Source organism: Electrophorus electricus, chromosome 20, assembly GCF_041902795.1.
Source record: "Electrophorus electricus isolate QZ-2024a chromosome 20, ASM4190279v1, whole genome shotgun sequence".
In the NCBI taxonomy this organism is placed as follows: Eukaryota; Metazoa; Chordata; class Actinopteri; order Gymnotiformes; family Gymnotidae; genus Electrophorus; species Electrophorus electricus.
Window position 1 is genome coordinate 1491421 of NC_137516.1, and position 26080 is coordinate 1517500.

The window sequence follows — 26080 nt, forward strand, 5'->3', positions numbered from 1 at the left end:
CATAACCCTTGAATGCACTTTAATTTTCTATAAAAACATAAATTATTTTATACATTTTCTTTTTAAAGGGATGGAAAAGAATGTGATTTGTTTAGCTAGTCACCGTTCACCTTGCTCTGGAAGACAGTTTATAAATATGAACACTATTATGACCATTAATGCGACGCCTAACAAGGTTATCATAACTGCTTACAAACCGGAACAAGATAACCCTCAGTTGGGTTCAACTCAAGGACTCCGACAGGACTGAGACTCAGTTACACAGCAGCTGACAGAAGAAGCCAGTTACAGTCTAATCAACATCAGTCAGGCACTGAAAAAGACGGTCTCTGAATTATGTTCATTTTCTTATGTTATTTCCACACATAATGAAACATGTAAGTTTGCACAAACTATCCGTTTTGCTCCCCTTATGATAAAGAGAAACAAACAAACAAACAAATGTGGCTGTGAGAGTGATCCTGAGTTTCGGCTTTACTGATAATCTCAATGTCTATGAAATAAATTACAAATAACTTGTAATTTATTTCATAGGTGAAGTGGGGCAGGGTGTGGTTTAGGTTGGTCGGAGGTGCATGTACCACATACCACATGTATCATCTTCCTGTTCCTCAAAGTCCTTATTTGGCAGGGGTGGAGGAGAGAGAGAGAGAGAGAAAGAGAGAGAGAGAGAGAGTGAGAGAGAGAGGGAGGGAGGGAGGGAGGGAGGGAGAGAGAGAGAGAGAGAGCTCGAGAGAGCTCATATACTGCAGGAGCTCCAGGTGGTCAGATCATCTCCTGGTGGTGGAGTCCTGGTCAGGATGCAGCTCTCCAGAGTTCTCGCTACCACACTTCTGCTCCTCCACAGCGCCGTAATCGCCTCCTCCAATGGACTGTAAGAACCTTTGTTTATTCCTGTAGATCTCTTTAGTTAATAGACTCGCTAGAGTTTTCATCCTTCACAATGAGTCTGGCTCTCAATAGTCACATGGCTCCGTCCCACCAGACACTACACCTGTAAACAGTACTCTACTAAAAGCAAATTCATGGCAAATTCATCTTTTTATGTGTTTGACATTCATTTCTTTACACACACAAGGCACAATCACCACACATTTTTAAAATATATATTTTTACCTTTGATTGTACAGTCGTCTTGATGTTTTCTGTGTAGCCATAGTGGAGTGAAACACGACTTTGTATGTATTTCTGCTGATGGAAATGATCATGACTTTTGTGAAACATGTGAATGGAAGTCTAGTGTGTATATGTGCGGTGAACGCAGAAAGAAATCTGCGTGCGCAGCCCATGTAACTGACTTACTCTTCATGTCTTTTTCTTACTATTCAGCACGTACCTGCTGACTGTCAACTCCCAGCCAATTGGGGGCAGTGTTGAGACATTATGTGTCCAGCTCTACACATGCCGCCCATTACTTTCCTTAGTGGCACATCTGGAACACAGGCAGGAAAGCAAGACTCTGCTAAGCAAGCATTTCATACAAGCAAAGTACCAACAGTGCGTCCAATTCCAGGTCAATCTCCTCACTACAAACAACACAATGCACTCAAAACTCTACAGCAAGGAAAACAATGAATTTTACCAAAATTATATGGTCATGGCCCCAAATGCCTAATCTCATTTCTGTTCTAGTATTTTTCTATTTATATTTTTGTGGAAAGATGTCTGTATAGTTTGACATTTGAAAGATATTTCTATTTTTTAAAAAGTGCAATGAACACTGTGTGTACTAGTGAGTCCAGAGGACTTCTGGTACTGAGTATCAGTATATCAGTCCACAGTCATTTTAATTTATCTGTCCTTACAAGCACCTTGGCGATTATTATTATTATTTGCAATTGTGGTTCTCCAAAAGGTTCCTGCTGTAACCATAGATATGGAAGCTTTTGTTTCCTTGGAGATCAAAGGGAGATTCACATTTGTGAACAAGACGACAAAAATCATCATAAAACCTCCTGGTCTGTTGAGCATCATTGAAACAGACAAACCCATCTACGAACGGGGACAAACTGGTAATGTTCTCCAAATCATACAAGAAATCAAATGCAATATTTATTCCTGTGTTAAAATAAGTGTATTTTCCTGTCCACTTTAAGGATTAATAGTATTATAGATATGATTGTTTCTTTCCACAGTCAATTTCCGCATAGTCTCTTTGGATTCCAACTTCTTAACCTACAACCAGATGGTACGACAGTTCATCATTTCTTTAAAGGCACAAAGGGCTGTATCAAATGACCTGTATATACAGCAGCAGGGAGCTGATGTAGTTACACAGGTTCTCTTTGCTTTCTCTTACAGTTCCCCACAATAGAAGTGCAGGTATGCTAACAAGTGTTTCCAGCATCAGTCATCAGATGTGCACTTTCTGTATCTGGGACCGGCTTTGCTTCCAAAGTCACCATCTGTTCAAAAACCGAAGAAGTCCTTTCCTTGCTAATTGGTGTCTTGGGGCATTGTGACCTTATTTTTCATATATTTAAAACATCTTTAAGATGTGTGATGCTGCTGTTGTCTGTAGGACCTCAACTCCAACCGCATTGGTCAGTGGTTGAACGTGTCCACATTCAGTGGCTTCCTGGATATGTCGTATCCCATAAACCCAGAGGCTGCAGAGGGATTCTACACCATCACTGCCTGGAACGAGAGGAACGAACCAATCATACAACAATTTGAAATCAAGGAATATGGTCAGAACCAACACTGTGTTTTCAGTTAATACACAGGTCGGATTTGGTTGTCACAGTGTTTGAGACTGTGCATGAAGTTTCATTTCACATAGCAAGTTTTATTCCTTTTAATTATTGTGAATCCTAGTAACAAGAGATCTGTGTTTTGCCTTGATTTATTAATTTAGTTGCTATAATGAAACTCTCGATTCTCTTCTAGTGCTGCCAAAGTTTGAAGTGACCGTTGAGCTTCCTCCAGTCATAACCATTCTGGACACAACGGTCACACTTAAAGTGTGTGCAAAGTAAGAGCCATTTAAGCCTTTTCTGTATGAGACAATAATGTAATAAGAGACTGAAACACCTGCCACCATAGTGTTATGTATTCCTTACTCCACAACCTCCACCCTGGCTGTAGGTATACTTATGGGAAACCAGTGATAGGGTCTGCGACTGCCGTGGTCTGCCGCAAAAGTTACAGATACTGGTGGTTTGCGCCAGGAAGTGCACAACTTTCAGACATCTGTAGAACTTTTAAAATGGAGGTTAGTCCTTTTGGTCACCCATTAATGCACTGAGAAATATTTGTACAACACTTACCTCATCATCAAACACTTATTGTTGGGCCTTTCTAAGATTTCAAGAACCCTGTCAAGTTTAAAGATGACTTCCAAAAAATTAGGATCAGCTAAATAGTGTCTGTTGTATCTACTGTGATTTTACCATATGAGCTTGTTGTATATTTTTCCTGGCAAACCCAGCTAAGCAGTGTTCCTACTGCTATTCATATGTCTAATACAGATACAGTAGAAGAGATGCTATTCTAAAGGTGAAGTGACACTACTACTGATATATTGGCCAGTACACTATGTGCACTTGCAGTGTATTAATGTGAAGCTCCGTACATGGTTTCCTAATAACTATTAAAGTCCTGTAACATTTTGAAGAATTCCTGCTCTGGTCTCTTCCACTCACCCAAAGCCCTCATGCTGTTCTCCTGGTCTAACAGACTGGCAGGACGGGCTGCGGGTCCTACGTCATTGACCTGAGCGACTTTGTACTGAGTGATACACGATATGTAGACATTATTAGTGTTGACGCTGAAGTGGAGGAATATGGGACAGGTGAGGTTTTCCCACTCTCTGACCCCTTAATATCAAACAACAATCACAGCATAAAACAATAACAATAATAACTGATGGTCTCTATTTGCAAAATGGTGCAAAACCGATGCAGAAGTTGTATGTTTCCCCTACAGGAGTGGTTATGTCAGGTTCGGGTAGCATTTCTATTACAAGTGATATTGTCACCCTCACCTTTGTGAACGCTGATGATGTGTTTAAGCCAGGGATGGCCTATGAAGGAGAGGTAATTACTGGCTAATTATTAGGCACTAGTAATTATGGGCAATTACTAGAAATGTTAACACCTAGAAAAATGCTGCTGTCATCTTAATTATTTGAACAACTATATTGTTTTTTTAAAAATATTGCTTAACATATTTTAAGGGTCAGAATAATGTTAACGTTTTATCTACTTTTAAACAGGTACAGCAGAGGTTAAAAGATTTTTGTGTTAATCATTACATCACTTCATCAGATTTATCATTCAGGGTCAATTGTTTTTTCTTTTTCATTTGTGTTTGTGTGATAGATTAAAGTTACCGGCCCAGACTCCACCCCTATAATAAATGAGCCTGTATATCTAATTGTAAGATACGCTGAAAACAAAAACAAAACCTGGACGCTGGTTACCGACGACAACGGTGTCGCTGCATTCTCCTTAGACACACATCCATGGGGTTTGCAGACAGCCTCTTTAGAGGTCAGTGAAGTCCAAAAAATAAATTATACTGATTTTATATAATGTAATATTTTATTAAAAGACTAAGATTCTACATGCTGGCAGTTAATTCACATTTCTGAATGTGTTCTTTCCCTAACTGAAGGTTTTAAATGATTTAAGGTGTTTGGTTTTCTTCTCTTCTAAATAGGCCCGATATCATATGGAAGAGGATTCATTCGGATATGTGGGCACGTTGCGTAGACCAACCTATCCCTCGGCTTACCTCTGGCTTCAGCCCTTCTACTCCAAAAGCAGCAGCTTCCTGGAGTTGTTGCGCCCCCTGGTGGCATTCTGTGACAGCGATGCAGTAGTGGTAGCTAATTACATCATCCACAGCACAGCGCTGGAACCACAACAGAACTCCTTAGACTTCTTCTACATGGTACGAGTGTCTTTCACAACATTCCAACATGGTCTTCTACACCTTCACTCTCTGTTTCCCTGCTCAGCAAGCCTTTTAATCCCAGTGGTCACTGGTTATATGGAGGATTGGTTAGTGAGGTTCTCTTCAGTAAAGCAGTAAATATGTAGAAATATTGGCCAGAGGAGGATGGAGGCCCCTCCCCTTTGAGTCCTGGTTCCTTAAGGTTTCTTCCTCATTCTCTAAGGAGTTTTCCTTGCCACTGTCTCCATTAGCTTGCTCACTGGGGGCTTGGACTCGGACATTTGTAAAGCTGCACTGTCAACATCTATTGTAAAAAGGGCTATATAACTAAATTTGATTGATAAATATGATGACATTTTTGTGGTGTGTGCAGGTGATGTCCCGAGGTCATACAGCTCAGCAGGGATGCATCACAGTAGAAGTGGATCCAGAAAAAGGTCCATAAATATTATAGTATACACACACACACACACACACTCTCACACACACACACACACACACACACACACACACACGCACACGCACACGCACACACACACACACTCTCACACACACTCACACCCACACTCTCACACACTCACACCCATACACTCACACACACACACACACACACACACACACACACACACACAAGTGCATTTTTTTTTAAACTCTAATCATTTTGAATAAGTATGGATATGGTGAGTTTTTTCTAGTGTAGTGGGTAGCAATACTGTGTCTCCTGTGGAGGAACTGGGGTTCAACCCCCATCTAGGCAGGTGCACAACCAAGACTCCTAATACTATATCCGCCCACCGCGGTAACATAAATGAAAGTTGCTCAGGATAAGAATGTCTGCCTAATGCATAAGTGGAAATGGTTTTTAGCTGCATAGAATTGCTTTTCAGCTTTCGGTGCTCTTGCAGACGTGTGGATGTGACTTTCTAACTCCCTCGGTCTTCCCCGTCACAGAGAACCGTGGAAAACTCTCAATCCTCCTACAGAGTCCTCTCAGTCTGGCTCCAGTCGCCCAGGTGGTGGTGTATGCCCTGCTTCCTAACGGAGACGTGCTGGCTGACAGTATGGACTTCCCCATTGAGCTGTCTCTGAAGAACAAGGTCAGAACATCCAAAACCATACAGAACAACAAAAACCATACAGATCAATTAAAAAAAGACTAAAAACTAAACATGTAATTAAATTTGAATGTATCTATTTGTACACAGAATGTAGGAAGTGTTTATATGTAATGAGTCTTTTTTCGAATCTCAGGTGTCTCTGGAGCTCTCCTCAAATGAGGAGCTTCCTGGACTAAACATTTTCCTGACGCTGAAAGCTCACCCAGGCTCACTGTGCTCTGTGAGGGCCATCGATGAGAGTCTGCTACTGCTCAGACCAGAAAAGGAGTTCACCATCCAATCTGTACGCATCTGAATCTGCGCAAATGACACCGACTCATCTACATAAGGGAAACATGTTCTGAAAACCCACACCCTTTGTTTACCTCTAATCCTAATCTAGCATTTATGTTCAGTTCTAATCTAAAACACGTAGATGTTTCTAAGGACCTCAGTTAACCTGGACCAGGATCAGGTGGGCTGAACCTTTCAATGTTGAAACCAAACCATGAGATGACCCATCTCTCATGTAGCAAGACTGGACATTAAGGCTATGAGTGGATTTTGGGTCAATGGTGGTCTATATTTAAATATTTGCTCTCAGCTATTTAGTTCAAAATCCTGATTCTGGACCTGGGATTAGAAATGAGGAGCTCATAACAGTAGTTATTCTATGTCTGTATTGGCAGCATTTTATCAAAACCTTTCCAAAAGTGTCGAGTAGTTTTAAAGAAGGACAAATGGCAGCATCAGTTCAAATGATGACTGCATCTCCTCCCACTACAGGTCTACAACATGCTTCCTATCCAGATGTTGTCAGGATATCCGTACGGCACGGAAGATGAGGATCCCAATATGTGCATTTTCAGGCCCCCTATCATGGAACCCTTTGTTAATCCAAGATCTCGTCCCCCTGTTTTACCTGTTCTCCTAGGAAAAGTCGACGTATACAACGTCTTTAAGGTAAGGAGTCTGTTTTTCTTAGAAATAGGACCATTTTACCATAGAACCCCCACTGGATTTGTTTGTTACTACTTGTCTGCCCTTTTCTCAGTATGCAGGAATCAAGATCATTTCCAATGCTTATATTAAAAAAAAAGAGGTCTGCAGAGGTCCTGTGTTAATGTTTCGCCGTAAGTAATATTTACCTTTTCACTTATTTTCTAATTTAATAACCACATGCATGTTTTGGCATGTATTTCACATAAACAATTTTTCCATTTTAAGCAGCGTTAATGGTGGCCAATAAACTAGAGGTTGCTGAGGCAGCTCCGGTTGACGGAGGACAAGGTCAGCCGGCCAGTAGAGTCCGCAAATACTTCCCGGAGACGTGGATCTGGGACCTTGTGTTGGTGGGGTATGTGAACACTGAGCCAACACACTTCCCCTGAACCTGTCATATCTTTCAATAGAGAGCCACTGAGGAGTTTTTCACCCCCTCTTTATTCAAATCACCAGTGAATCTGGAGCTATGGGGGTCAGCAAGATCGTCCCAGACACCATCACCACGTGGGAGGCAGGGGCGTTCTGTACATCTCCGGTCGGGTTTGGCGTGGCACCAAAGGTCAACCTCACGGCCTTCCAGCCTTTCTTCGTGAGCCTGACCCTGCCCTACTCCATCGTCCGTGGAGAGGTGTTCACGCTCAAGGCTACAGTCTTCAACTACCTACCCTCCTGCATCATGGTAAGTGGTCCCAGTGTCTCCATCCCCCTATGGGACAGAGGAGCTGATTCCTGGTTATTCATTAAGCACCATGAAAGCTTCATGTCTGATGTTGGAGTGTGTGCTTTATACTAACCTGAACTATTTGAGCTCCAAGATCTCATTTCACATCTTCTCTGAGAGTCCTGTAGCTGAAGTGTGTTTATGATGTTGAATACTAGGCTGTAGCAGTGAGAGGTGTGTGTGTGTGTGTGTGTGTGTGTGTGTGTGGTAAAGGTGAAGGTAACCCTGGCACAATCGCAGCAGTTCTCAGCACAGAGCTGTGTGGGATGTGTTTACACACACTGCCTCTGTGCCGATGAGAGCTGGACCTTCATGTGGGTCATCACACCCTCCGTGCTGGGTAAGCCCACCTTCACACTACCATCACACCCTCCGTGCTGGGTAAGCCCACCTGTAGATGACTGTTTGAGTCTTCCAGGGATGCTCTTTCTTGCTTGGTCTCACCTGTTTCAGTGAGACTAATTCACCATGAGACTTGCCAAATGTACAGTTATGAAACATTTTGTTAAACTAACACAAGCTCTAAGCACGACACAATGTTTGGCACCTGCCTGGGGCTTCTGTGAGTCAAGTGACAAGTACAAATAAGATGTGATGTTAAATCATTTTAATATATTTAATAATTATAGATAAGAATATATATTTTAAAAGCTTGTTTCACTAAGGGCCCCATAATTACTAACTCTAAACTAATTACTAAACAAATATCAGTGATGTGGAAAATTGTTTTATAAATTGGGATTAGGAAGATTCTGTGTGTGTGTGTGTGTTCTGTAGGGGAGGTGATCATCAGAGTGAGTGCAGAGGCTGTACACTCGTCTGTGCTGTGTGGAAATGGCATACCCACCGTGCCAGAGAAAGGAAGCTTGGACACTGTGGAGCAGACCCTGCTGGTGGTGGTGAGCTACATTTAACCCTCCTCCACCTCGCTACACCACCCTGACGAGCCCCACTGAGTCCACATGGACACGGTGGAGCAGATTCTGCTGGTGGTGGTGAGCTACATTTAACCCTCCTCCACCTCGCTACACCACCCTGACGAGCCCCACTGAGTCCACATGGACACGGTGGAGCAGATTCTGCTGGTGGTGCGAACTCCACCCTGCATACTCCCTGTGCAGTCCTGCCCTTCATAATCAGACAGGCATGGAGATCCAGCTCCACGCACACAAGAGTCACATGCTCTCCAATAACAAGCTGTCAGCCTGTTTCCCACACAAGAGTCCACCAACAACTGGATACCACTGAATGCTATTCCAGATTTATTCATTCAAATGGTTAGAAGAACAAAGCATTGCTCTGGTTGCCAGTGGAGTGGTGGTGTGATCTGTGCTGGAGTCTGCTGGGTTGTTTGGTTGGTTGGTGCTCTAATGTTCTTTCTGTTTATTCCCTATCAGGCAGAGGGAACCAAACAGACCAACAGTTACAATGAGTTCATGTGCACAAGAGGTTCGGGACACCATCTTTGTCATGCTTTTACCATGTGTTTTACGACACAAACGGGGAATCCTGTGGGTCCTTGTAAATATGTAACAGACACCTCTTCCAAGGATGTTTAACTTTCCCTCCTCTAGGTGGTGCTGTTGACCAGACAGTCACACTGACGCTGCCTGAAGTGTTTGTGGAGGGTTCCGCCACTGCTTATGTCTCTGTGCTGGGTGAGCAAACCCCTCTCTCTCACTCACTCACACAAAATGGAGCCCTAATTCCTGCATGATCACATTGGAGTTTGACTCTAGTGCAGCTAAAACTAGACTAGACTATAACAAATACTTGCCCTGAGGCAGTGCTTCCCAATCCATGGAGACATCCAATCAGTCCAGACTTTAGTCTGATCCAACCAACTCTCGGCACACCTGCAGCAGGTACAGAGTATTTCTGATCACGGGGTTCAGGTGGGAGGAAAGCTGGGATCAGAACCAGAAATTGGACAAGCTGGCATTCCCTGGGGACTGAGGTGGGAAACACTGCCTTGGCTAATTCACGTGAGATCCACAGTTTCTCCCTACGTCTCACACAAAACCACACCCATGCGCGCACACACTCTGTGCCTTCTCTCTGCAGGAGATCTGATGGGCCGTGCACTGCAGAACCTGGACAACCTGCTGGCCATGCCGTACGGCTGCGGTGAACAGAACATGCTGCTCTTCGCCCCCGACATCTTCATCCTGGGGTACCTGGAGAGCAGCGGCCAGCTGACGCCCGCCATCAGGAGCAAAGCCACCTCCTTCCTGCTGAGTGGTGAGAGCACACACCAGCTCCTCTCAGACCAGCTGATGTTTCTAGCCAGCAGGATTTGAGTCCTGCAGATTTTTGTCCATTCCTTTATGACCGTTGTTTTAAGCAGACATATTGTGAGCTCATAGTTCCCTTTAATTTGATTTCATTTGAGTAATGCTTTCTTTACTATAAACATTGTCCGAAAGTAGTTTTATGGAATCTCAGGTCCGGACTGAAATGGTGTTCTCTTGTACAGTAGAGATTTAATGTGCATTTCTTTGTCCTCTGCAGGCTACCAGAGAGAACTGTCCTTCAAGCATTTTGATGGGTCCTACAGTGCGTTTGGGATGAGTGACAGCTCAGGCAACACCTGGTCAGTGTTGGGGAGAGCAGAGGGAGAAGCTGATGCCAGACACGATCCACTCCTGTGCAACTTGTGTCAAATGACATCGTACCTTAGGCTTTTTAATGTGGACAGCCCCCCATTTAAGAATTATTGATAGAAATACAAAAGCAGTGATGCAAATACAAAATCCCACAAATCTGGTAGAAATGTAAAAAGCAGCAAGTGAGCAAGTTTGAGATAGTGTGAGCACTCTCACACTAGTTCCTCTTGAACACATAACATTAGATCACTGCTGGGTTTATGTAAATGTGTTCAAATGTTGCTATAGAGATCCCTGGTGTCTGTGTACTCAGGCTCACTGCGTTCGTGATGAAGTCTTTCGAAAGCGCAAAGCAATACATCTTTATCGATCAGACAGTCATCGATCAGGCCAAGACTTGGCTGGGCAACGAGCAGCAGCCAAACGGCTGTTTCGCCTCAGTGGGCAACCTCATCCATGTGGACATGCAGGTCAGGACACTGCAGAGCTGCTGCCACCTGCTGGTGTGGGGTGGCACTGTGCTGTATTAGGTATTACATGCTTGGTGCAGCACTACTGCGTAGAACAAGCAGGGCCTGGTAGTGGATATCAACTGTAAAGTTCGTCACTAATATACTGTTTACAGCAGTATACCAATCTCTCTAAATTTTGTTCTCTCTCTGTAGGGTGGAGTGAATGATAATGTGACCCTCTCAGCTTACATCACAGCTGCTCTGCTGGAGGCAGGCAATCAGAGTACGGTGAGTCATCGGCTCTGTCGGGGAGCTCCTGTGGCCAGCCACCATCCAGACAAGTCTCCACTCTGTTCTCTATCTCTGCAGACTTTTCTCCAACTAATCTATTTCACTGTGTTTGGTATGGCAGGATCCCATTGTAGCCAAGAGTCTGGAGTATCTGAGGAACGCCCATGCTAAGACAAACTCCACCTATGCCATCGCCCTCCTCTCCTACACCTTCACACTAGCTGGAGACCAGGTGATGAGAGGAACCCTGCTCTCCCAACTGAACCAGCTGGCCATAGTGACAGGTCAGACCAACACCAATAAAACCATGGTCAGATCAGATGGGTCAGATCAGACTTGCCCAACACACTTGCCCATTAAACACACCATAGGGCTGATCGACCTACTGAATTGTAACATACTTGTGTAACTCCCCCCAAGGCTGCAAAGCCCTAAAGCCAACAGCATACTGAGACCAGAGAAAACTGGGGTGGGTGTGTGTGTGCGCGTGTGTTGTTGAGTCTTTAGAATGTACTCCATGTTTGCATTAGATGCTGGTATTTGAGAAAATTGGTGTTTACTTGGAGGATACATGTATTTGTATTTACTGACCAATTATGGTTATGGTTGGAGAAAGCTGTGTTGGAGAGGGTTGGCTGCTATTTACAGCAGACCACTGGCATGTTGGAGAATCTCATCTGAGTGGTGCTTTTCTCTAATGATTCCCTCAGTGGACGGGCGGCACTGGAGCAGTGGGAGTCAAGGGATGGGGACAAACCCACTGGATGTGGAGATGACCGCCTATGTACTGTTGGCTGTGCTCTCTGGACCCCCACTGGCCTCGTTTGACCTGGGCTACAGTGCCAGCATCGTCCACTGGCTGGGCCAGCAGCAAAACTCCTATGGGGGGTTCATCTCTACACAGGTACCACCCCCTTCCACACCAACAGCTCACTCGTAGTACAGTTGCTCCTCCTGTTTGTGACCTTTCTGCATTATAACCCTAATATAAATATCTTCTTGTAATGATCTGTGACATTTGAGAAAGTCTGAATAAGCTAATAATTGACTTGACTGATGATTCTGTTGATTATGGTAATAGTGAGATATAAAGAGTTTATGCTGCGACTAAACACACATTCAGAATGTTATTTTTACTCTGTTTCTCTGCACAGGACACTGTAGTGGCTCTTCAGGCTCTGGCAAAATATAGTAGTATCACCTACAGCCCGATGGGCACTATTACAGTCACTGTGATGTCAACCCACAGCTTGAAGACCCAGCTCACTGTGGCCCAGTTCACAGTTAACCAGAGCAACAGGCTGTTGTACCAGCAGGCCAAGCTGCAGCAGGTGTCTGGGGTCTACAAGGTCAGGGCATCAGGCCAAGGCTGTGTGTTTGTGCAGGTCAGTCTGACATCACTTCCTTTACTGATTTACACCCCTGCAATTCTTTAAGCCTCTGTTCTTTAATAATAAAACTTCTGTGGGTCTGAAGAACTTTAAATACATATAAAAGAAGTACAAGTTACTGTACTAACGTTACCATTTCTGTTTGAAATTTTTTCCCCAGTTCACCATGTACTACAACATCCCCCCTCCCAATGACTTCTCCTCCTTCGACATCTCAACCAGTGAAGTTGGAAACTGCAGTGATCCAATCCCATCTCTGGAGATCTCTGTGACTGTCACGTGAGTTCCAGACACTTCCACAGTCACAGAAGAGAGGAACAGTGGTCTGTTAATATTGTACTACACTATCTGAATTTTAATTGGTATACTGATGCAAGATTTCATGTGTAGGGGATAGACTCAGTAATGTTTTAGACGTTGGCAGAAAGTTTTTACATTTGACTTTAGTGAAGTAGTTTGCTGATACTGAAATGTGATGAAACTATACTTTAGATATTTTTGAGAGGGAGAGAACTGTTTGTCATGTGGTTCTTCAATAGTGAACCAACTAACAAACCACAGTATGCAGTAGAAGGCTTCAGCATGTTAGCTGGTCTGTGCAGGACTCCAGGATCTTTATTACTTTCCTTGATTCTAGAAAATGTGACTTGATGAAGAAATATTACAGAAAATTCAGCATTTTTCAGGATTGGTACAGGTTCCTGCATAAATATAAATAATATAAATAAATTTAGCTATACAAATTTAAAAGGTGTTCTTGTCCTATGAGGAAATGCTTAATTTATGGAACATTGTAATTAACTATTGGGATTAGGCAAGATAATCTGGCCAAGTTCTCTGCATGTTCTGTCTTCCTTTGGTGAGCTATGAAAATATACAGAAGCCAGAAACAAAAACCTGAAATGCTTGATGGAAACATGGCGTTAAGTAAAGCCTTTTTATTGCAAAAGTTTAATTTTGGAAAAACGTGCTCTCCCTCGCCATTTCATTGCTTAACAAACGCACAATGTTGATGCAAGCATGGCTATCGGGATCCAATGTCTGTTTTTGACTCTGAAAAAAAGATGACTTGGGCACATAGTGACTTGATCTGAGTGTCCATGCATCACATCATATTTGCATTATTTACATGGTTGTAGGTTCATTCAGTGCCAATGTTGATTTGGTCAGATATGACAGAATGTGAGTTTTAGGGACTGAAGACCTCCATTTTTTAATGTGACCTCCTGTTTCCAGATACAACGGTGCAAATAAAGTGTCTACCATGGTGGTCATCGAATTCAAACTGTTGTCTGGGTTCTCACTGGTCAAGGTTTGTATAAATCCAGTTAATGGCATTTTAGGAGGAACTTTGGCCTTTGATCTTCCTTGAAGTACCCAGCATGCTTCAGTGTGGATTGTTCCTACAGGTGAATGGAACTGTGAAACGTGTGGATAAAAATGATGATGTCGTCATCATCTACCTGGATGGGGTAAGCACACAGCACAGCTGTCACTCTACCTTGAGCTTCTCAAAGGTCCGTTTTCTACAGCATATCTTACAAAGCCAAACAACCACCCAAGGTCACCAATGCCCTTCTCCCATACAGGCCCTGTCTGTCTCTAAGGAATGAAAACATTCTGTTTCAGCCTGACCTTAAGCCTGCGCTTTATCTCAGAGCCGATAACAACGTATATATATGCATTTAGTCCAATGACATGTCACAGTATCATTATGTTCTGCTGATGCAAGCAACTCTGTCCCTCAAATAAGCACTGGGTTGTATGCTCAGATTTATGACCAGACACATGTTATACACTTGTCTCCCACTGACCTTCTGCAGAACTCCAACCCCACGCTCAACATGACAAGCATTTCCATATTACCTATCCATAGACCATTAGTACGGCGTAAATATAAGAACTGTATTCAGTCATAATGAAGAAACATATAATGCATGATGAAGGATTTTATGGTCAGGAATGGTGTTCACACACTTCTATAAACACTCTTAACAGTAGAGTCTGTGACAGTGTAATGAGTGACTTTATTCCCCCAGCTGAAGAAGGGAGAGCGCCAGACCTACACTCTGATCATCCAGCAGGACATAGTGGTGCAGAACCTGATGCCTGCTGTGGTGAAGGTCTACGACTACTACAAGCCCAGTAAGAACCAGTCCCATTATCTTCAGAAACCATGAACAATGATGAGTGAGAAGCTGGAGCAGCTCTCAGACAAGTTTACCACTCGCTTTTAGAACAAAAGAAAATATTGCTGACTACTATCTTCAGTGTCAATCTTTCAGTATAAATTTGTATAAATCACTATAAAATCTTCACTGGTCCAATTAAGCAGTGAAGTGCAGTTGCACAATGGGCTATGTATGTGTAATACATTTTATTTACATAGTGCTTTTATTTAACCCAAGGATGCAGATGAAATAGCATAAACATTTTCTGTTCCTTCTCTCCTGTAGGTGATGCGGTTGTTACTGAATACATCTCCCCATGTAACTAAATGTGGACCAACAACCCCCCGAGAATGACAGCAGCATCCAACCTTACACAGCAACCCACCGTGTACCATGACTTGTTCCTTCACCTATAAGATGAATAAAACCTAACTGCACTACGTTTGAAGTCATTAGTGAATTATACTTGTGTGTTAATGTGGTTCAGATGCAAATGAAAATCTCTTATCCCTGATAGGGCTGTTGTTAAGGGTTTTATAATCAACCTTCCCTTGCCTCAGACTGAGCTGTGGAATATTACAATTGTAATAATTTAAAAATATTTAACATTTTTCATTTAGACAGATGGGCTCAGTTTTATTTTACCCTATGCATGTTTTATATGCTGTCATTTTATTTATATTGCATTTGTCCACAAGGTGGCAGCCATTAGGAACTTGCCTCAACGTTAATAACATTTTATTTGTAATTCACCTTTCATTGAAAACGAATCTCAAAGTGCTATGATGTAAATGCATCACTATAAGACACTAATATAAAACAACTTAAAAAAAAATTGCAGCAAGCAATCGAGACAGGTCAGAACAGGTTATGTTTGGATATGAAAATATGTTTGGATATTAATGCTTTTTTATTATTTGTTGTCCAACACACAACAAATGTTCATGTAATGTAAACACAGCTGTGATTCTCTCACACTTCCACACGACTCCCATGTAAGAAAATACTTTACAATGCAATTCATAGCCATTTTTAAAGTGCAACTAAAGTTTTTCTAACTTGTAAAACCTTCCGAACATTGTAAACTGTGAGGTCCATAAACTAGTCTATTCATGACTGTTCTCTTACTTCTTTGAGATTGAGAGATTTTTCTGTAAGAAAAGGACCTGATCTACATGTTGCATAGTGAAGCAGCTCCTTTTTGCAGTATCACTATTTTCAGCTATTGAGAAGACTTTCTCAGAAGGTACACTGGTCCCAGGGATACAAAGATGACGTTTGGCTTGGATTTTCCCCTTCATGCAACCTCCACCAAGTCAGTGGATTTTTCAGAGTGGAATAGCTCGGAAATATACACAGGCTAATCTAAATACTAGCTACAGTATGTAGTACTATCTTCTAGCGCTCCACCACTCCGACATTGGCCCTTTGTTTTGGTAGCCAATATCCGTGTCTCGATAATCTGAGTTTGTAATCCGAGCATCGTCTGGTATCAGTCACTGTGTAGCGCGAAGAGCTGTTAGCATCCATGCTAGCGCAGGTTCAGACCAACAGCACCTCGGACATCATTATCATTACGCACTCAATATTTAAGGATTAAAGTCTAAGGATGGGGAACAATAAAGAAAATTTATCATGTTCTTTATCTCCACAGTCCTATTTAGCATTACGTGCTAGCGCCATCATACTAACAGCTAAACAAACAACTTTGTTAAATGATAACCCTGACTGAGAAAGGCGAGACGGTTTAAGAGTAAAAACAGACATGACCCCAAAATTACAGACCAAGCAAGAACAGCGAATAAAACGCATTTCAGGCACAATTTAAGTCATCAGCTCAGTCAGCAGGTTAATAGTTCATCCTAATGTGAAAAGGTAAGGCTATAGGCAATTTAAAATAAAAGTTAAAATTATCCTAACAATTCCTAAATTAGACAGAAATTAGCTATAGCCAAAACAAACGACAGGTCACGAAAGTAATGCTAGTAAGATATCCTAGCTAGCGTTAGTTAAGTTAGCTAACGCTAACTAAGGTTTACCTCAAACGAACAGTAAACCGCTACAGTAAGACATCGAAGGTTATCATTAAGTACATCCACTGGACCTAAAAACTGACACATAAGCACCTTTTTAAATCTGTGAAAAATAACTATTTGCGCAAAGAATGTATATTGAATTTACCTTTCAATGTTCCCCAAAAACGACACTGAAAGGAGTGTTTTGAAATTTCTTCTCCTTTTATCATTCAGCGGTGATTTTTACAGATATAGATGAACTAATGAAGATATTACCATAAGTTAATTAGGAATTTATGTCTCATCCTGACATTGTGAATATAAAATTAAATTAAAGTCTAATCAAAACATTAGCCTACTGTGTGAAATATTCTATTTCACTATAAGTGTATAATTTAATTTCAATATGCTAAATAATTTTTGAAGATATTTTTAGGGTACATTTACGTTGTAAGGAAAACTGATTTTTAGCCAGGCACGTTGTCATTTTATACTCAAGATGAACTGAGAAGATGGCACATTCAGCTATAGTACACAAAAAGGTATCTGAAGAAGAAATCCCAGATTAGGTTTGAGAGTTTAATAATCACATTTTTCAACAGGGAACAGGTCTCTTTGTGTGAGAATTTGATTTTAGATGTCTTTGTGTGAGAATTTTTGATTTTAGATGTCAAACCTCACAACTGGAACACAGCACATTCAGAAACACACACAGGTATACAAATTTCAGAGGCATGTTGAAGGCTGTTCATGTCCTGCTAGACAAATAAGAAGTCTGTCACCACAGTTCAGGTTCTTTACTTTATGGAAATCCTGTTTTTAGATCCAAAATTGTTTCACACCTCAAAACCAAATGGCAATGTCAAATGAATGGCACAATGTCAAATGAATAAGAAGCTAAAATTCCAGATCAATTTTGAGAGATTTAATTACCCTGGCTAGACAATTAATACATTACATAAAGAGAAGAGTTTCCCTTCCTGTAAGAAAAGCCTGGTTTTAGCCCAATCTCTTTTCACATGGAATTCCAATGTAAGTTCTTAAACAGTAATGTAAATAGCTGCCATCTTGTGGACAAATGCAGTATATATAATATTATAAATAAAAAAGGATGTACAGTTTAAAATAACTGAAGGAAAAACGTTATGATGTAATATCAAAAGCTTCATATGTCTTCACAATGGCCGCAATAGAGAGATTTCCATTTGCATGTGATTAGTGCAGATCCGTCTAATTCAATAATTCAGCAATTATTCAGTAATGGCTGCAAACGTAGTTAGTGCAGTTAGATTCTGTTCATCTTATAGGTGAAGGAACAAATCATGGTACACAGTGGGTTGCTGTGTAAGGTTGGATGCTGCTGTCATTCTCGGGGGGTTGTTGGTCCACATTTAGTTACATGGGGAGATGTATTCAGTAACAACCGCATCACCTACAGGAGAGAAGGAACAGAAAATGTTTATGCTATTTCATCTGCATCCTTGGGTTAAATAAAAGCACTATGTAAATAAAATGTATTACACATACATAGCCCATTGTGCAACTGCACTTCACTGCTTAATTGGACCAGTGAAGATTTTATAGTGATTTATACAAATTTATACTGAAAGATTGACACTGAAGATAGTAGTCAGCAATATTTTCTTTTGTTCTAAAAGCGAGTGGTAAACTTGTCTGAGAGCTGCTCCAGCTTCTCACTCATCATTGTTCATGGTTTCTGAAGATAATGGGACTGGTTCTTACTGGGCTTGTAGTAGTCGTAGACCTTCACCACAGCAGGCATCAGGTTCTGCACCACTATGTCCTGCTGGATGATCAGAGTGTAGGTCTGGCGCTCTCCCTTCTTCAGCTGGGGGAATAAAGTCACTCATTACACTGTCACAGACTCTACTGTTAAGAGTGTTTATAGAAGTGTGTGAACACCATTCCTGACCATAAAATCCTTCATCATGCATTATATGTTTCTTCATTATGACTGAATACAGTTCTTATATTTACGCCGTACTAATGGTCTATGGATAGGTAATATGGAAATGCTTGTCATGTTGAGCGTGGGGTTGGAGTTCTGCAGAAGGTCAGTGGGAGACAAGTGTATAACATGTGTCTGGTCATAAATCTGAGCATACAACCCAGTGCTTATTTGAGGGACAGAGTTGCTTGCATCAGCAGAACATAATGATACTGTGACATGTCATTGGACTAAATGCATATATATACGTTGTTATCGGCTCTGAGATAAAGCGCAGGCTTAAGGTCAGGCTGAAACAGAATGTTTTCATTCCTTAGAGACAGACAGGGCCTGTATGGGAGAAGGGCATTGGTGACCTTGGGTGGTTGTTTGGCTTTGTAAGATATGCTGTAGAAAACGGACCTTTGAGAAGCTCAAGGTAGAGTGACAGCTGTGCTGTGTGCTTACCCCATCCAGGTAGATGATGACGACATCATCATTTTTATCCACACGTTTCACAGTTCCATTCACCTGTAGGAACAATCCACACTGAAGCATGCTGGGTACTTCAAGGAAGATCAAAGGCCAAAGTTCCTCCTAAAATGCCATTAACTGGATTTATACAAACCTTGACCAGTGAGAACCCAGACAACAGTTTGAATTCGATGACCACCATGGTAGACACTTTATTTGCACCGTTGTATCTGGAAACAGGAGGTCACATTAAAAAATGGAGGTCTTCAGTCCCTAAAACTCACATTCTGTCATATCTGACCAAATCAACATTGGCACTGAATGAACCTACAACCATGTAAATAATGCAAATATGATGTGATGCATGGACACTCAGATCAAGTCACTATGTGCCCAAGTCATCTTTTTTTCAGAGTCAAAAACAGACATTGGATCCCGATAGCCATGCTTGCATCAACATTGTGCGTTTGTTAAGCAATGAAATGGCGAGGGAGAGCACGTTTTTCCAAAATTAAACTTTTGCAATAAAAAGGCTTTACTTAACGCCATGTTTCCATCAAGCATTTCAGGTTTTTGTTTCTGGCTTCTGTATATTTTCATAGCTCACCAAAGGAAGACAGAACATGCAGAGAACTTGGCCAGATTATCTTGCCTAATCCCAATAGTTAATTACAATGTTCCATAAATTAAGCATTTCCTCATAGGACAAGAACACCTTTTAAATTTGTATAGCTAAATTTATTTATATTATTTATATTTATGCAGGAACCTGTACCAATCCTGAAAAATGCTGAATTTTCTGTAATATAGTTAGTGCAGTTAGATTCTGTTCATCTTATAGGTGAAGGAACAAATCATGGTACACAGTGGGTTGCTGTGTAAGGTTGGATGCTGCTGTCATTCTCGGGGGGTTGTTGGTCCACATTTAGTTACATGGGGAGATGTATTCAGTAACAACCGCATCACCTACAGGAGAGAACGAACAGAAAATGTTTATGCTATTTCATCTGCATCCTTGGGTTAAATAAAAGCACTATGTAAATAAAATGTATTACACATACATAGCCAATTGTGCAACTGCACTTCACTGCTTAATTGGACCAGTGAAGATATTATAGTGATTTATACAAATTTATACTGAAAGATTCATACTGAAGATAGTAGTCAGCAATATTTTGTTTTGTTCTAAAAGCGAGTGGTAAACTTGTCTGAGAGCTGCTCCAGCTTCTCCCTCATCATTGTTCATGGTTTCTGAAGATAATGGGACTGGTTCTTACTGGGCTTGTAGTAGTCGTAGACCTTCACCACAGCAGGCATCAGGTTCTGCACCACTACGTCCTGCTGGATGATCAGAGTGTAGGTCTGGCGCTCTCCCTTCTTCAGCTGGGGGAAATTTCACTGTGAGTTATACTGTGTATGCCTATGTATGTGACGAATAAACCAAAGTTGAACTTGAACTTGAATAAAGTCACTCATTACACTGTCACAAACTCTACTGTTAAAAGTGTTTATATAAGTGTGTGAACACCATTCCTGACCATAAAATCCTTCATCATGCATTATATGTTTCTTCATTATGACTGAATACAGTTCTTATATTTACCCTGTACTAATGGTCTATGGATAGGTAATATGGAAATGCTTGTCATGCTGAGCGTGGGGTTGGAGTTCTGCAGAAGGTCAGTGGGAAACAAGTGTACAACATGTGTCTGGTCTTAAATCTGATTGTAGAACCCAGTGTGACTGGATTAAAACCAGGGGTTTATTTGAGGGACAGAGTTGTTCGCATCAGCAGAACATAATGACACTGTGACATGTCATTGGACTAAATGCGTACATACACGTTATCGGGTCTGAGATAATAAAGCGCAGGCTTAAGGTCAGGCTGAAACAGAACGTTTTCATTCCTTAGAGACAGACGGGGCCTGTATGGGAGAAGGGCATTGGTGACCTTGGGTGGTTGTTTGGCTTTGTAAGATATGCTGTAGAAAACGGACCTTTGAGAAGCTCAAGGTAGAGTGACAGCTGTGCTGTGTGCTTACCCCGTCCAGGTAGATGATGACGACGTCATCATTTTTATCCACACGTTTCACAGTTCCATTCACCTGTAGGAACAATCCACACTGAAGCATGCTGGGTACTTCAAGGAAGGTCAAAGGCCAAAGTGAACCCTAAAATGCCATTAACTGGATTTATACACACCTTGACCAGTGAGAACCCAGACAACAGTTTAAATTCAATGACCACCATGGTAGACACTTCATTTGCACCGTTGTATCTGAAAACAGGAGGTCACGTTAAAAAACTGAGGTCTTCAGTCCCTTAAACTGTCTCACATTCTGTCATATCTGACCAAATAAACTTCGGTACTGACTGAACCTACAAACATAAATAATGTAATTCGTAAATAATGCATATGTTTGCGCATTTTTGTGCATTACTCAGTGATGTCATGTTTCCATCAAGCGTTTCATGTTTTTTTCCCCTTGGCACCTATTAAAATTCAGATACTGTAGTACAATATTAACTGACCACTGTTCCTCTCTTCTGTGACTGTGGAAGTGTCTGGAACTCACATGACAGTCACAGAGATCTCCAGAGATGGGATTGGATCACTGCAGTTTCCAACTTCACTGGTTGAGATGTCGAAGGAGGAGAAGTCATTGGGAGGGGGGATGTTGTAGTACATGGTGAACTGGGGAAAAAATTTCAAACAAAAATGGTAACGTTAGTACAGTAACTTGTACTTCTTTTATATGTATTTAAAGTTCTTCAGACCCACAGAAGTTTTATTATTAAAGAACAGAGGCTTAAAGAATTGCAGGGGTGTAAATCAGTAAAGGAAGTGATGTCAGACTGACCTGCACAAACACACAGCCTTGGCCTGATGCCCTGACCTTGTAGACCCCAGACACCTGCTGCAGCTTGGCCTGCTGGTACAACAGCCTGTTGCTCTGGTTAACTGTGAACTGGGCCACAGTGAGCTGGGTCTTCAAGCCGTGGGTTGACATCACAGTGACTGCAATAGTGCCCGTCGGGCTGTAGGTGATACTACTATATTTTGCCAGAGCCTGAAGAGCCACTACAGTGTCCTGTGCAGAGAAAAAGAGTACCATAATCAACAGAATCATCAGTCAAGTCAATTATTAGCTTATTCAGACTTTCTCAAATGTCACAAATCATTACAAGAAGATATTTATATTAGGGTTATAATGCAGAAAAGTCACAGGCAGGAGGAGCAACTGTACTACGAGTGAGCTGTTGGTGTGGAAAGGGGGTGGTACCTGTGTAGAGATGAACCCCCCATAGGAGTTTTGCTGCTGGCCCAGCCAGTGGACGATGCTGGCACTGTAACCCAGGTCAAACGAGGCCAGTGGGGGTCCAGAGAGCAAAGCCAACAGCACATAGGCGGTCATCTCCACGTCCAGTGGGTTTGTCCCCATCCCTTGACTCCCACTGCTCCAGTGCCGCCCGTCCACTGAGGGAATCATTAGAGAAAAGCACCACTCAGATGAGATTCTCCAACATGCCAGTGGTGTGCTGTAAATAGCAGCCAACCCTCTCCAACACAGCTTTCTCCAACCATAACCATAATTGCTCAGTAAATACAAATACATGTATCCTCCAAGTAAACATTTTCTCAAATACCAGCATCCAATGCAAACAAGGAGAACATTCTAAAGACTCAACAACATACACACACAGTCACACAGTACCTTGCATCTGTTTTTCTGGTGTCAGTGTGCTATTGGATTAAGGAGCCTTCCAGCCTCAGGTTTTGACACCCAAGTGTGTTACACTGCGGTAGGTCGATCTGACCTGTGGTAGTTTTAATGGATGTGTTACACTATGGTAGGTCATACAGTGTAACACCTGTGGTGGTTTTAATAGTAAGTGTGTTGGGCAAGTGTGATTTGACCTGTGGTGGCTTTAATGGGCAAGTGTGTTGGGTAAGTGTGATCTGACCTGTGGTGGTTTTAATGGGTAAATGTGTTAGCTAAGTGTGATCTGACCTGTAGTGGTTTTAATGGGTAAGTGTGTTGGACAAGTCTGATCTGACCCATGCTGGGTTTTAATGGGCAAGTCTGACCTGTCACTATGGCCAGCTGGTTCAGTTGGGAGAGCAGGGTTCCTCTCATCACCTGGTCTCCAGCTAGTGTGAAGGTGTAGGAGAGGAGGGCGATGGCATAGGTGGAGTTTGTCTTAGCATGGGCGTTCCTCAGATACTCCAGACTCTTGGCTACAATGGGATCCTGCCATACCAAACACAGTGAAATAGATTAGTTGGAGAAAAGTCTGCAGAGATAGAGAACAGAGTGGAGACTTGTCTGGATGGTGGCTGGCCACAGGAGCTCCCCGACAGAGCCGATGACTCACCGTACTCTGATTGCCTGCCTCCAGCAGAGCAGCTGTGATGTAAGCTGAGAGGGTCACATTATCATTCACTCCACCCTACAGAGAGAGAACAAAATTTAGAGAGATTGGTATACTGCTGTAAACAGTATATTAGTGACGAACTTTACAGTTGATATCCACTACCAGGCCCTGCTTGTTCTACGCAGTAGTGCTGCACCAAGCATGTAATACCTAATACAGCACAGTGCCACCCCACACCAGCAGGTGGCAGCAGCTCTGCAGTGTCCTGACCTGCATGTCCACATGGATGAGGTTGCCCACTGAGGCGAAACAGCCGTTCGGCTGCTGCTCGTTGCCCAGCCAAGTCTTGGCCTGATCGATGACTGTCTGATCGATAAAGATGTATTGCTTTGCGCTTTCGAAAGACTTCATCACGAACGCAGTGAGCCTGAGTACACAGACACCAGGGATCTCTATAGCAACATTTGAACACATTTACATAAACCCAGCAGTGATCTAATGTTATGTGTTCAAGAGGAACTAGTGTGAGAGTGCTCACACTATCTCAAACTTGCTCACTTGCTGCTTTTTACATTTCTACCAGATTTGTGGGATTTTGTATTTGCATCACTGCTTTTGTATTTCTATCAATAATTCTTAAATGGGGGGCTGTCCACATTAAAAAGCCTAAGGTACGATGTCATTTGACACAAGTTGCACAGGAGTGGATCGTGTCTGGCATCAGCTTCTCCCTCTGCTCTCCCCAACACTGACCAGGTGTTGCCTGAGCTGTCACTCATCCCAAACGCACTGTAGGACCCATCAAAATGCTTGAAGGACAGTTCTCTCTGGTAGCCTGCAGAGGACAAAGAAATGCACATTAAATCTCTACTGTACAAGAGAACACCATTTCAGTCCGGACCTGAGATTCCATAAAACTACTTTCGGACAATGTTTATAGTAAAGAAAGCATTACTCAAATGAAATCAAATTAAAGGGAACTATGAGCTCACAATGTATCTGCTTAAAACAACGGTCATAAAGGAATGGACAAAAATCTGCAGGACTCAAATCCTGCTGGCTAGAAACATCAGCTGGTCTGAGAGGAGCTGGTGTGTGCTCTCACCACTCAGCAGGAAGGAGGTGGCTTTGCTCCTGATGGCAGGCGTCAGCTGGCCGCTGCTCTCCAGGTACCCCAGGATGAAGATGTCGGGGGCGAAGAGCAGCATGTTCTGTTCACCGCAGCCGTACGGCATGGCCAGCAGGTTGTCCAGGTTCTGCAGTGCACGGCCCATCAGATCTCCTGCAGAGAGAAGGCACAGAGTGTGTGCGCGCATGGGTGTGGTTTTGTGTGAGACGTAGGGAGAAACTGTGGATCTCACGTGAAATAGCCAAGGCAGTGTTTCCCACCTCAGTCCCCAGGGAATGCCAGCTTGTCCAATTTCTGGTTCTGATCCCAGCTTTCCTCACACCTGAACCCCGTGATCAGAAATACTCTGTACCTGCTGCAGGTGTGCCGAGAGTTGGTTGGATCAGACTAAAGTCTGGACTGATTGGATGTCTCCATGGATTGGGAAGCACTGCCTCAGGGCAAGTATTTGTTATAGTCTAGTCTAGTTTTAGCTGCACTAGAGTCAAACTCCAATGTGATCATGCAGGAATTAGGGCTCCATTTTGTGTGAGTGAGTGAGAGAGAGGGGTTTGCTCACCCAGCACAGAGACATAAGCAGTGGCGGAACCCTCCACAAACACTTCAGGCAGCGTCAGTGTGACTGTCTGGTCAACAGCACCACCTAGAGGAGGGAAAGTTAAACATCCTTGGAAGAGGTGTCTGTTACATATTTACAAGGACCCACAGGATTCCCCGTTTGTGTCGTAAAACACATGGTAAAAGCATGACAAAGATGGTGTCCCGAACCTCTTGTGCACATGAACTCATTGTAACTGTTGGTCTGTTTGGTTCCCTCTGCCTGATAGGGAATAAACAGAAAGAACATTAGAGCACCAACCAACCAAACAACCCAGCAGACTCCAGCACAGATCACACCACCACTCCACTGGCAACCAGAGCAATGCTTTGTTCTTCTAACCATTTGAATGAATAAATCTGGAATAGCATTCAGTGGTATCCAGTTGTTGGTGGACTCTTGTGTGGGAAACAGGCTGACAGCTTGTTATTGGAGAGCATGTGACTCTTGTGTGCGTGGAGCTGGATCTCCATGCCTGTCTGATTATGAAGGGCAGGACTGCACAGGGAGTATGCAGGGTGGAGTTCGCACCACCAGCAGAATCTGCTCCACCGTGTCCATGTGGACTCAGTGGGGCTCGTCAGGGTGGTGTAGCGAGGTGGAGGAGGGCTAAATGTAGCTCACCACCACCAGCAGAATCTGCTCCACCGTGTCCATGTGGACTCAGTGGGGCTCGTCAGGGTGGTGTAGCGAGGTGGAGGAGGGTTAAATGTAGCTCACCACCACCAGCAGAATCTGCTCCACCGTGTCCATGTGGACTCAGTGGGGCTCGTCAGGGTGGTGTAGCGAGGTGGAGGAGGGTTAAATGTAGCTCACCACCACCAGCAGAATCTGCTCCACCGTGTCCATGTGGACACAGTGGGGCTCATCAGGGTGGTGTAGCCAGGTGGAGGAGGGTTAAATGTA

At 42.8% G+C, this 26080-nt stretch overlaps 3 protein-coding genes across 3 annotated transcripts in view; 1 reads left to right on the plus strand and 2 right to left on the minus strand.

The window, feature by feature from the left end:
* Positions 1–773: 773 nt before the first annotated feature.
* LOC113591385 (alpha-2-macroglobulin-like protein 1) lies at positions 774–15201 on the plus strand. The gene is made up of 35 exons (XM_081703789.1): positions 774–874; positions 1330–1513; positions 1856–2012; positions 2136–2188; positions 2302–2322; positions 2522–2690; positions 2890–2974; positions 3088–3214; positions 3679–3793; positions 3928–4037; positions 4323–4493; positions 4663–4896; positions 5273–5336; positions 5851–5996; positions 6151–6300; positions 6783–6959; positions 7051–7129; positions 7224–7353; positions 7455–7680; positions 7936–8062; positions 8500–8621; positions 9120–9171; positions 9297–9380; positions 9787–9963; positions 10234–10315; positions 10642–10798; positions 10994–11068; positions 11193–11355; positions 11782–11975; positions 12226–12456; positions 12623–12741; positions 13699–13774; positions 13872–13934; positions 14502–14607; positions 14919–15201. Exons 1-35 carry the CDS (start codon positions 801–803, stop codon positions 14957–14959), a joined length of 4341 nt encoding a protein of 1446 aa, XP_081559915.1. The 5' UTR covers positions 774–800; the 3' UTR covers positions 14960–15201.
* Positions 15202–17244: 2043 nt separating this feature from the next.
* On the minus strand, positions 17245–19774 carry LOC145652675 (alpha-2-macroglobulin-like protein 1). The gene is made up of 4 exons (XM_081703766.1): positions 19225–19774; positions 19065–19127; positions 18392–18497; positions 17245–18080 (listed from the first exon to the last, which is right to left on the minus strand). Exons 1-4 carry the CDS (start codon positions 19270–19272, stop codon positions 18040–18042), a joined length of 258 nt encoding a protein of 85 aa, XP_081559892.1. The 5' UTR covers positions 19273–19774; the 3' UTR covers positions 17245–18039.
* A 134-nt stretch (positions 19775–19908) lies between these two features.
* Positions 19909–26080, minus strand: part of LOC113568770 (alpha-2-macroglobulin-like protein 1) — a 14404-nt gene continuing 8232 nt past the window's right edge. Inside the window, exons 22-35 of the mRNA XM_081703832.1 lie at positions 25345–25396; positions 25136–25219; positions 24553–24729; positions 24201–24282; positions 23718–23874; positions 23448–23522; positions 23161–23323; positions 22355–22548; positions 21932–22162; positions 21647–21765; positions 21258–21348; positions 21113–21193; positions 20348–20453; positions 19909–20036 (exon numbers count right to left, since the gene is read on the minus strand). Coding sequence (XP_081559958.1) covers positions 19996–20036; positions 20348–20453; positions 21113–21193; positions 21258–21348; positions 21647–21765; positions 21932–22162; positions 22355–22548; positions 23161–23323; positions 23448–23522; positions 23718–23874; positions 24201–24282; positions 24553–24729; positions 25136–25219; positions 25345–25396 — 1653 coding nt within the window. The 3' untranslated portion in view covers positions 19909–19995. The remainder of the gene's footprint in view (positions 20037–20347; positions 20454–21112; positions 21194–21257; positions 21349–21646; positions 21766–21931; positions 22163–22354; positions 22549–23160; positions 23324–23447; positions 23523–23717; positions 23875–24200; positions 24283–24552; positions 24730–25135; positions 25220–25344; positions 25397–26080) is intronic.